Source organism: Gorilla gorilla, chromosome 18, assembly GCF_029281585.2.
Source record: "Gorilla gorilla gorilla isolate KB3781 chromosome 18, NHGRI_mGorGor1-v2.1_pri, whole genome shotgun sequence".
Classification (NCBI taxonomy): Eukaryota; Metazoa; Chordata; class Mammalia; order Primates; family Hominidae; genus Gorilla; species Gorilla gorilla.
Window position 1 is genome coordinate 29,075,152 of NC_073242.2, and position 12,298 is coordinate 29,087,449.

The 12,298-nt window shown below is 48.5% G+C and overlaps 1 protein-coding gene across 3 annotated transcripts in view; it reads right to left on the bottom strand.

Annotated features, from left to right (window-relative positions):
* Positions 1 to 12,298, bottom strand: part of LOC115932779 (sortilin-related receptor-like) — a 308,035-nt gene that overhangs the window by 224,659 nt on the left and 71,078 nt on the right. For 2 of the 3 annotated variants that reach the window (XM_055365626.2, XM_063699573.1), the window contains exons 7-9: positions 9,075 to 9,206; positions 4,388 to 4,543; positions 1,010 to 1,240 (exon numbers count right to left, since the gene is read on the bottom strand). In XM_055365626.2, coding sequence (XP_055221601.2) covers positions 1,010 to 1,240; positions 4,388 to 4,543; positions 9,075 to 9,206 — 519 coding nt within the window. The remainder of the gene's footprint in view (positions 1 to 1,009; positions 1,241 to 4,387; positions 4,544 to 9,074; positions 9,207 to 12,298) is intronic. The other variant, XM_055365612.2, reaches the window with a different exon arrangement.

Sequence of the window (12,298 nt, forward strand, 5' to 3'; positions counted from 1 at the left end):
CAGTGGTGATCTGGCTGTCCAGGGGGCCCAAACTGCTCATAAAAGAGGCCTCTGCCTTGGGGTTGTGCACTAATTGCTCTAGCTGTATCTCATCACCAGCAAGTCACCCAAAGGAATTGCATAGGGAACAGGTAAAGAGGTAGGGAGGAAAAGAGAAGGGATATGTAGCCCCTGAGTCACAGAGCAGCAGAGAGCCAGGTAGGAGAGAGGCAACTTCCTTTCTGACTCCCCGGTTCCTGGTTGCAGTTTTTGTTATTGTTTGTTTTTTTTATTCTTTGCTTTTTTTTTTTTTGAGACAAAGTCTTGCTCTGTCGCCAAGGCTTGAGTTCAGTGATGCAATCAGCTTGCTGTAACCTCTGCCTCCTGGGTTCAAGCAATTTTTATGCCTCAGACTCCTGAGTAGCTGGGATTACAGGCGTGCACCACCACGCCCAGCTAATTTTTGGATTTTTAGCAGATGGTTTTACCATGCTGGCCAGGCTGGTCTTGACCTCCTGACCTCAGGTTGATCTTCCCACCTCAGCCTCTCAAAGTGCTGGGATTATAGGCATGAGCCACTGCGCCCAACCCTGGTTGCAGTTTTTTCATGAGATCTGCTGCCATTTCCTTGCTCTTGGTTTCCCAACACAATGCCATATCCTCCCCATTTGGGTTTCAGGGGAGCCTAGTGGGTTTCTGTTACTTGCAAACGATGTGGTCTTCACTAATATGGTAATTAAGTAAAGCATAAAGTAAAGCTAGGCAGTGACCATGGCTCACATCTGCAATCCCAGCACTTTGGGAGGCCAAGGCAGGAGGATCGCTTGAAGTCAGGAGCTCGAGACCAGCCTGACCAACAAAGCAAGACCCTGTCTCTATTTTTTTCAAAAAAGCTAAAGTAAAAATGGAGACATCTGGCTATGAGCCCACTTCAGGACACAGCATGACCCCAGGGTTATGACTGATGCAACTGAAAGATCAAATCCAAGGAGGGAAAATGGAGCCCACCTGGGAGGGAAGGGGGTCTTACTTTAAGATCTGCGGCCCGGAAAACATCATCAGGTCGTGGATGGCCTTAAAGAAGAAGCTCATGAGGAAGTAGGGCCCAAAGGTCTTGTATAACACCTTAAACAGAGAGGGGTTCCACTCCTTCTGTGGGGACTTGACAATCAAAGCCTCCACCTCCTCATTCGCATCCACCTTGGAACTCTCTTTCGGCTGGGCAGGATCCTTGGAGGAGTACACGACCTTCACCGGCTGCCTGGAACACAAGGAGGTGAAGCCGTCGTGGGGTCTGCCAGAGACAGAGCCCCCTACCACAAGGACATGGCCAGGGAATGTCACCCTTCAGGGAAGGCAGAGTCAAAGACAACAAGCCCAGGGAGAGAGGCAGCTCAGCAGTGGTTACAAACAAGGGCTCCAGAGCCACCGGCTCAAGGTCTGGCTTGGCCACTGGCCAGCTGCGTGACTTCAGGCAAGGTCCTTAAGCTCTCTGGGCCTCAGTTTCCTCCTCTGTGAAATGAGGATAAAAGTAGGACCTACCTCCAAGGTAGGTAAGATTAAACGAGTTGAATAAGTTAAAGACTTAGAAAACTGACGGCTCCAAACTGATCTAGAGTCAAGGCAATCTCCATCAAAAGCCCAGCTGGCTGCCAGGTAGAAATTATGAGCTAACTCTAAAACTCACATGGAAACTCAAGGATCCAGAACAGTCAAAACAATCATGAAAAATAAGAATCAAGTTGGAGGATTCACACTTCCTGATTTCAAAACAATACAAAATAACAATCATGGCCAGGAGTGGTGGTTCACACCTGTAATCCCAGCACTTTGGGAGGCCAAGGTGGCTGGATCACTTGGGGTCAGGAGTTTGAGACCAGCCTGACCAACATAGTGAAACCCCATCTCTACTAAAAATACAAAAATTAGCCGGGCATGGTGACAGGTGCCTGTAATCCCAGCTACTTGGGAGGCTGAGGCAGGAGAATTACTTGAACCTGGGAGGTGGAGGTTGCTGTGAGTGGAGATCACTCCAGCCTGGGTGACAGAGCAAAACTCCATCTCAAAAAGAAAGAACAACAATAGGCTGGGCACAGTGGCTCACGCCTGTAATCCCAGCACTATGGGAGGCCGAGGTGGGCAGATCACCTGAGGTCGGCAGGTTCAAGACCAGCCTGACCAAACATGGAGAAACCCCATCTCTACTAAAAATACAAAATCAGCCCAGCATGGTGGCGCATACCTATAATCCCAGCTACTTTGGAGGCTGAGGCAGGAGAATCGCTTGAACCCGGGAGGCAGAGGTTGTGGTGAGCTGAGACCACACCGTTGCACTCCAGCCTGGGCAAAAAGACTCAGTCTTAAAAACAAAAAAACAAAACAAAAAAAAGAACAACAATCATCAAGACAGGTAAAGGGATAGGCATATATAGATCAATGCAAAAAAAAAAAAAAAAAAACAGTCCAGCCAGCCACAGCAACATAGCAAGACCCTATTTCTAAAAAAAAATTTTTTTTTTGACTGGGTGCAGTAGTTCATGCCTGTAATGCCAGCACTTCGGGAGGTCGAGGCGGGTGGATCACCTGAGGTCAGGAGTTTGAGAACAGCCTGACCAACATGGCAAAACCTTGTCTCTACTAAAAATATAAAAAATTAGCCAGGCATGATGGCGGTTGCCTGTAATCCCAGCTACTTGGGAGGGTGAGAAAGGAGAATCACTTGAACTCAGGAGGAGGAGGGGGTTGCAATGAGCCGAGGTTGTGCCACTGCACTCCAGCCTCAGTGCCACAGCAAGACTCTGTCTTAAAAAGCAAATAAATAAAATTGACTGTGATGATGACTGCACAACTCTGTGAACACACTAAAAATCAGTGAATTGTATGTTCTGCATACGTGAATCGTGCGGTGTTATCAATATCTCAATAAAGCTGTCACCAAAAAGTAGTCTTTATCTTATAAAGATTTTTTTTGTTTGTTTGAGATGGAGTCTTGCTCTATCACACAGGCTGGAGTGCAATGGTGCAATCCCGACTCACTGCAACCTCCACCTCCTGGGTTCAAGCGATTCTCCTGCCTCAGCCTCCCGAGTAGCTGGCATTACAGGTGTGCGCCACCACACCCGGCTAATTTTTATGTTTTTAGTACAGACAGGGTTTCACCATGTTAGCCAAGCTGGTCTCGAACTCCTGACCTCAAGTGATCTGCCTGCCTTGGGCCCGCAAAGTGCTGAGATTATGGGCATGAGCCACTGTGCCCGGCCAATAGTTCGTTCTTGTACATCACTTAGTATTCAGTTGTGCAGATGTACATAACTGGTGCATCTGTCTGTTCACTTGCTAATAGATGTCTGGCTTACCTCCAGTTTGGGTTATCACAAAGTAGCTAAGAACATTCCTGTACCAGCCTTTTATGAACATATGTTCTCAGCTCTGTTGGCTGGATGCCTGGGAAGGGGGTGACTGGTGGTATGTTCACTCTGTCTAACTTAAAAAAAACAAAAAAAAAAAACTGCCAAACTCTTCCAGAGTCACAGAAGCATTTCACATTCATGCCAGCAGAAACCACAGTCCAAAATGGCCCTAAGCTCTGAGTGGCCATACACAAAAGAGAACATAAAACCACTACACACAAACCAATGAAGCACTGGGTTTTTCAATCCAAACAATTCAAGCAATTCTCATGCTTCAGCCCCACTGTAGCTGGCTTACAGGTGAGCGCCACCACATCCGGCTAATTTTTGTATTTTTAGCAGAGACAGGGATTCACCATGTTGGCCAGGCTGGTCTCGAACTCATGAACTCAGGTGAGCCTCCCGCCTCAGCCTCCCAAAGTACTACAATTACAGGCATGAGCCACCATGCCCAGCCACACCTGACTTTTGAGAAGGAGTCACTCAGGGGTGAAGAGAGGTGGTAAAAGGATCCAGGAAGCCATGCAGACCCCCCAGCCCTGGCGTCCATCACCTGATCCCCGAGCCCAGGACACCCAGCAGCCCAGAGCTGCACGGGCTGCATTCCTTTCTCTGGTTAACAAAAGGGATCTGAGTGTAAGGGGCCACACCAGGAAATTCCAGCCTAGGACAGGGTTTTCCTTCTCACCCTCTCCAGGTTCACAGGGGTTACAGGTGCCAGATCTGGCTTACGCCTCTGGGAATAAAGCAAGCGATCCGTCTACCAATGTCCCAAGTAAATGATCCCCTGGCTCCACGCTGAGATCTCTAAACACCAAGGTACTCACAGAGCCAGACCCTTCTCAGGTGGCCCGCTTTCAAGCCCCAAGACCCAGTTCTCACCACATCCTCCCTGGCAAGATCAAAGTGTCCAGATGAATAAATAAAACTTGTACAATTAAAACCTGCCCAGCATGTACTCAGGGCTAGGGCACAGCTTATCATGACACATATCTCACTGAATTCTCAGAAAATGCTCTGGATGAAAAATGGAGGCTCCAGTCAGGCACAGTGGCTCACGCCTGTAATCCCAGCACTTTGGGTGGCCAAGGTAGGTGGACTGCTTGAGCTCAGGAGCTTGAGAACAGCCTGGGCAACATGGCGAGATATCATCTCTACAAAAAAAATATACATATATTAGCCAGGTGTGGTGGCACGTGCCTGTAGTCCCAGCTACTAGGGAGGCTGAGGTGGGAGGATCACTCCAGCCTAGGAGATGGAGGTTGCAGTGAGCCGAGATCGTGCCACTGCACTCCAGCCTGGACAAAAGAGTGACACCCTGTCTCAAAAAATAAATAAATAAATAAAATGGAGGCTCCCGGTGAGGCATGAAGGGACTTCATGGACAGCCCTTGAGGTTCCCACCCTGGTCTCCCTACCTTCACTCTTGTCCCTAAATATCCACCTTCCCCAGGGCAGCCTGGGTTGTTATGAACCAGAACTCAGCTGGGTGTGGTGGCTCACACCTGTAATCCCAGCTATTTGGGAGGCTGAGGCAGGAGGACTGCTTGAAGCCAAGAGTTGGAGACCAGCCTGGGCAACACAGTGAGACCTGTCTCTATACATATGTAACTAACCTGCACATGGTGCACATGTACCCTAAAACTTAAAGTATAATAATAATAAAATAAAATAAATTTAAAAAGGCCAGGTGCAGTGGCTCACACCTGTAATCCCAGCACTTTGGGAGGCCGAGGCAGGCAGATCACCTGAGGTCAGGAGTTTGACACTAGACTGACCAACATGGAGAAACCCCATCTCTACTAAAAATACACAATTAGCCGGGCGTGGTGGTACATTCCTGTAATCCCAGCTACTCGGGAGGCTGAGGCAGGAAAATCGCTTGAACCCGGGGGGTGGAGGCTGCAGTGAGCCAAGACAGCACCACTGCACTCCAGCCTAAGCAACAAGAGCAAAATTCCATCTCAAAAAAATAAATATAAAATATAAAATTAATTAATTAATCAATCAGCCAGGCATGGTGGTGTGCACCTGTAATCCCAGCTACTCCGGAGGATGAGGTGGGAGGACTGCTTGAGCCCGGAATTTCCAGGCTGCAATGAGCTGAGATCATGCCACTGCCATCCAGCCTGGGCAACAGAGCAAGACCCTGTCTCTAAAATACATACATACATACATACATACATACATACATACATACATACATACATACAAACAAACAAACAAACAACAGAACTCACGTCACACCACTGCCCTGCAAAAAACCTGCCCCCCTGTGTTCTCACTGCACCTGGAATCCCACCCTAACTCTCAGAGGAGACCCCTGCAAATCCTTCTCCTGCTTCATCTCCTCCCTTTCTCCCCCTCACTCACTTTCCTCAAGCCACACGAGCCCCCTGATGCACCACGAGCGTCCTCAGAGCCTTTGCACTGGCTGCTCCCTCTACCTGGAAAGCCCTTCCTTCCCCAGATACACACAAGGCTCACTCCCTCCGATGCAAGTCTCTGCTCAAACGTGACCTTCTGAAAACAATCATACATGGTCAGCTGGGCATGTTGAACAAAAGCACTTCAAAAAGCAGTAACACTCAGGATGCCAGAGGCTCGGAAACAGCCAGAGATAGACTTAGGGAGGGACGGGCACATGCTCACCAAGGGTCATGGCCGCACTGGGTAGAACTTTGACCACTGTATCTAAAACACCTCCCTCAGCCGGACACAGTAGCTCATGCCTGTAATCCCAGCACTTTGGGAGGCCAAGGCAGGAGGATCACTTGAGATTAGAAGTTTAAGACCAGCCTGGCCAACACGGTGAAACCCCGTCTCTACTAAAAATACAAAAATTAGTCAGGCGTGGTGGCATGCACCTGTAATCCCAGCACTTTGGGAGACCGGGGCAGAAGAATTGCTTGAACCCGAGAGGCAGAGGTTGCAGTGAGCCGAGATCACACTACTGTATTCCACGCTGGGTAACAGAGTGAGACTCCATCTCAAAAAAAAAAAAAAAGAAAAAGAACACACACACACACACACACACACACACACGCTTCCTCGGTTACTCTCACCCTCATTTCCTCATTTTTACCTCACCCCAACACTATCATTCTCCAAAGCTTCTTGTCAATGCATGTTTCACAACCAGCGTCCTGTCTCCCATATAGAATGTCGATGGCACCCAACTAGAGTGTGTCTCTTTTGTTCCACTCTCTGAACCCTCAGAGACTAAACATCGCTAAGCACAAAAGCAGCAGTCAGTTTCATCTGCTCAGTGGATTAAGGGCCAGGCCAGTGGAGGAGCTTCTGGATTCAAACTCTGTCCTCCTCCCAAGGCTGTGATATTGGCCTCTCCCACGGTGTCTCCAGCAACCTGCTCCCCTGACAAGCTCCAGGGGACACAAAGGTGGGCACCCCTCTTCCATGAGAGGAAGCCGAGCCACGTGATCAGCAGAGGCGTGGATGATGAGGAATGCTGAAGCCCACACTACAAATGTGGCCTGCTTAGCGGGGGGGGGGGGGGGGGGGGGATGCTGCAGGTGAGGCTGAAGGAATCCAGATGAGATGGGTGATGTTAGGGGTCAAGTTGACTGGGTTAAGGGATACCCAGATTGCTTGCTGTTAAAGTGTTATTTCTGGGTGTGTCTGTGAGGGTGTTTCCAGACGAGACTGGCATTTGAATGAGTGGACTGACTAAGGAAGATCCATCCTCGCCCCATGTGGGTGGCACCGCCCAATCAGCAGAGGGTCCGGACACAACAAAAAGTCAGAGTAATGGCAAGTGCAGGCGCTCTCTCTTCTGCAGCCGGGATGTCATCCTCTCCCACCCTTGAACATCAGAACTCCAGGATTTCTGGCCTCTGGACTCTGGGACTTACCCAATGACTCCAGGTTCTCAGGCCTTTGACTATGGACTGAGAATTCCACCATCACCTTCCCTGGGTTTGAGACTTTTGGACTTGGCCTGAGCCATGCTACCAGCTTCCTGGGTTCTACAGGTTGCAGATGACCTAGGGTGGGACTTCTCAGCCTCCATAATCACATGATCCAGTTTCCCTAGTAGATCCCCTCTCATCCTCCATCCATCCATCCATCCATCATCTATCAATCATCCATCCATCTATCATCTATCCATCTACCTACCATGTATACATCCACCAACTATCTATCCGTCTATCATCTACCTATCATCTATCATCTATCAATCTATCATCCATCTATCTATCATCCATCCATCCATCCATCCTACTAGTTCTGTCTCCATGAAGAACTGTAATAAACAGGGACCCCACCTTTGCCTGCCAAAAACCTTCAACTGGGTCATGGACATGGGCCATTTCCTTACAATGTTCAGTCACAGAGGCCCAAGCTCTATCTGCCTCCCACGAGACAATTTCTCCCATCACCTGGACCACCCAAACAGCCTCCGACCGGAGTCACGAGGTCCACTGCTGATGTCCTAGTGGCTGGCACATGGATGTCCAGATTCCCACCCATCATCTGGGTCTGACTGAAGGCCTGTATCCTGGGCATCCCCGGAACAGAATGAGGAACAGAACCCCAGTCTGGGGTTTTCCCCTGTAAGGCCAATGGGTCTGTGGGGAATCCAATGCACCACACTGGCCCCCCCCATCACAGTTTATCGTAATAAACTTACCCCAGAAGAGGCAACAGGAACAAAAACAGCCATTCTACTACCCCCATGGCCGCAATCCACTGCCCCCATGTCACCCGCAATTTCATGTTCCAGCTCGTCCAGGCTCGAGACAAGTCTTATGTCCTTGTTTAATTGGCAGCTGCTTTTCTTTCTTATTGTTACATAGAATAATAACGCATCGTGCAACTAATGGCGTCTCAGATTTGATGAGTTAAGGTATGTGCAGGGGAGGCCCTGGCCTGATTCCCGAAAGAATGACAGAGGTGGTGTAGTGGGGCACGCCTTACATAGGGGGTAGAGCCTAAAATCCAGTACAGCCAAAATCACCCTCAAATGGGGCTTCTTTGGCTAAACAGACTTACATGGTCAGCTGGGCATGTTGCATAGAACATTCAAACAGCAAGAACATGCAGGATGCCAGATGCTCAGAAAGAGACAGAAAAAAGTGAGACTGACTCAAGGAGGGATAGTCACGCGCCATGGCAAACAGCATCAACTGCCTGTTTGGACAACATTTCTCTTCTTTTTTTTTTTTTTTGAGACGGAGTCTCACTCTGTCTCCCAGGCTAGTATGCAGTGGCGCAATCTCAGCTCACTGCAACCTCAGCCTCCTGGGTTCAAGTGATTCTCCTGCCTCAGCCTCCCGAGTAGCTAGGATTACAGGCACCTGCCACCATGCCTAGCTAATTTTTGTATTTTTAGTAGAGACAGGGTTTCGCCATGTTGGCCAGGCTGGTCTCAAACTCCCGACCAAGTGATCCGCCTGCCTTGGCCTCCCAAAGTGCTAGGATTAGACATGAGAGCCACCACACCCAGCTCCTTTCTTCTTTTCTCTGCCCAGTTGCTTTAATGACATGTGAGATCCTACCCCATTTGGCAGAAAAGCAAACTGAGGCCAGGAGGAGAAGTGAGGCATCTTGCCCAGAACCACAAAGCTAGTAACAGCACTGCCAGGGCCCCATCCTGGATTCAGGCCACAGTAGTGGAAAGGAGGTGACCGGGGCATCCTGGAGGACAAGGAAACTCACACTTACTTCCTAGTCTTGGCGCATTCCTTCTTCCACTTCTTTACCAAAACAGGCACGACTTGTTCCGACGTGTCCTCCTTGTTTAAAGACCAGAGGTCACTGCCCTCCAGGGGCTGGCGGTAGCCCCGGACAATCAACCTGGGGCCAAGACACAAGGGGGTTAGGCAATGAGAGTCAATGAGAGGAGGAGGAGGAGGAGGAGGAGGACGGGACTCACTCATTCCACACGCCTGCTGATGCTGCTCCCCTCTGCAGCACAGCTGCCTGCTGCAAATGAAGGCAGCCATGCAGCTTGGGAAGTCAGAATGCGGATGGACATTTGCATATATTACAAGCTAATTACAGCTCATTCTGTTGGGTCATGCAGGAAAAATGGCTTTTTTTTTTTAGTGGTGCACACAAAAGACTTAGGAAAAAAAGATGATTTAGGAGCGAAGTATCAGGACAGCTCTTTTTTATTTTTTATTATTCATTCATTCATTTATTTATTTGGAGAGAGGGTCTCGCTGTGTCACCCGGGATGGAGTACAGTGGTGCGATCGCAGCTCCCTGCAGCCTCCAGCTCCCGGTCTAGAGTGGTTCTCCCATCTCAGCCTCCCGAGTAGCTGGGACTTTGGGTGTAAGCCATTATGACTGGGTAATTTTTTTTTTTATTTTTTATTTTTGTAGAGACAAGAGTCTCCCTATGTTGCCCAAGCTGGTCTTGAACCTCCGGGCTCAAGCAACCCTCCCACCTTGGCCTCCCGAAGTCTTGGAATTATAGGCATAAGCCACCGTGCCCCGCCAACTTTTTAAAATTTTAAATTAAAAAGGCTGATATGGGCCAGGCACGGTAGCTCATGTCTATAATCCCAGCACTCTGGGAGGCCGAAGTGGGAGGATTTTGTGAGCCCTGGAGTTCAAGACCAGCCTGGGCAACATAGGGAGACTATCTCTACAAAAAGTAAAATAAAAAAATTAGCCAGTCATGATGGCTCGCACCTGTAGTCCCAGCTACTCGGGAGGCTGAGGTGCCAGGATTGCTCAAGGCCAGGAGGTGGAGGCTGCAAAGAGCCGTCATTGTGCCACTGCACTCCAGCCTGGGCAACAGAGTCAGACCCTATAAAAAGAAAAAAAAAATAGGCTGAAGGAAAAAATTAAAAAATAAAAAGGCTGACATGACAAAGCATTAGTAAGCATGAAATCTGGGTGATGAGATTATTTAGTTTTATTATATTAATCTTTCTATGTGACTCCATCCAGGCTGGAGTGTAATGGCACCATCTCAGCGCACTGCAACCTCTGCCTCCTGTATTCTAGCAATTCTCCTGCCTCACCCTCCCAAGTAGCTGGGATTACAGGCATGTGCTGCCGGGCTAATTTCTGTATTGTTAGTGGAGACAGGGTTTCACCATGGAGGCCAGGCTGGTCTCGAACTCCTGACCTCAGGTGATCCACCCACCTTGGCCTCTGAAAGTGCTAACATTACAGGCATGAGCCACCGTGCCCAGCAGACTAAACACTTTTATAATAAAAGGTAAAATACTTTCATCTTTTGTTCTAAAATAATTTCAAACTTATAGAAAAATTACTCAAATCATACTAAGAATTCACTCAACTCACCATTGTTAACACGCTGCCACGTTTGCAGTATCATTCTGTCTGTATCCATTGACATGCACACACAAACACACACACACATGCAAACACATCATCTTTTTCTGAACCATTTAAACAGTTAAAGGCCTGGCATGGTGGCTCACACCTGTAATCTCAGCACCTTGGGAGGCTGACGTCGGTGGATCACCTGAAGTCAGGAGTTTGAGACCAGCCTGGACAACATAGTGAAACTCCATCTCTACTAAAAATACAAAAATTAGCTGGATGTGGTGGCAGGTCCCTGTAATCCCAGCTACTCAGGAGGCTGAGACAGGAGAATCTCTTGAACCCAGGAGGCAGAGGTTGCGGAGAGCTGAGATCCTGCCACTGCACTCCACCCTGGACGACAGAGCAAGACTCCATCTCAAAAAAAAAAAAAAAAAAAATTAACATATAGCCTCTACATGCCTTTACCCCAAAAAAACTGGAGGTATTCCCTTCCAATCCAGGACATGCTCTTATGTAACTAGAGCACAATTTTCCAAAACAAGAATGAATGTCATTAGCATGCATCCGGTGTCCTGTAGTCATGAACAAATTACATCAACTGTCCCAGTGATGCTTTTTAATAGTAACTTCAAGAAATTATTTAAAACATCTAATTTTTTAAAACGATGTTTGTCATTAAGACAAGGATGAGACCGGGCATGGTGGTTCATGCCTGTAATCCCAGCACTCTGGAGGCTGAGGCGGGAGAATCACTTGAGCTCAGAAGCTGGAGACCAGCCTGGGCAACATGATGAAACCCCACCTCTACAGAAAGTACAAAAATCTGCTGGGCGTGGGGGAGTGTGCCTGTAGCCCCAGCTACTCAGGAGGCTGAGGCAGGAGCATCACCTAAGCCCAGTAGATTGGGACTGCAGTGAGCTACAAGTGTGCCGCTGCACTCCAGCCTCAGCGACAGAGCGAAAGCCTGTCTCAAAAAAAAAAAAAAAAAAAAAAAAAGATGATGCTTATTAGGGGCAAAAAAAGATTCTTCAAACAATCCCCACTAAGATGTTAACAATGGGCAGAAAAAGATATACAAAAAGAGGACCAGAAGGTAGCTGGGCATGGTGGCTCACACCTGTAATCCCAGCACTTTGGGAAGTCGATGCGGGTGGATCACCTGAGGTCAGGAGTTTCAAGACAAGCCTGGCCAACATGGCAAAACTCTGTCTCTACTAAAAATACAAAAAGTAGCCGGGCATGGTGGCGCAAGCCTGTAATCCCAGCTACCTGGGAGGCTGAGGCAGGAGAATCGCTTGAACCTGGGAGGCGGAGACTTGTAGTGAGCTGAGACTGACAGAGTAAGACTCCGTCTCAAAAAAAAGAAAGACGACCAGAAGAAGGCATACTAAAATGGTGACACTGGTTACCTCTAGATGTCTCCTGCACTGCTGATCTGCACATGTGGTTTTTTAACCCACACTTCCTGTGGTGAGACAGTATTATTTTTCTAAGGCGTGGGGAACAGGAGGGGGACAATGTCAATAATAACTATACCTAATATTTTAAAAACCCAAATGTGAAGCTAAAGCAAAAGCAGTCCAATATATGGCTGTCCCAGGCAAAGCCTTCTGCAGAGGTGTCAGCTGCTCACGGCTCATGTG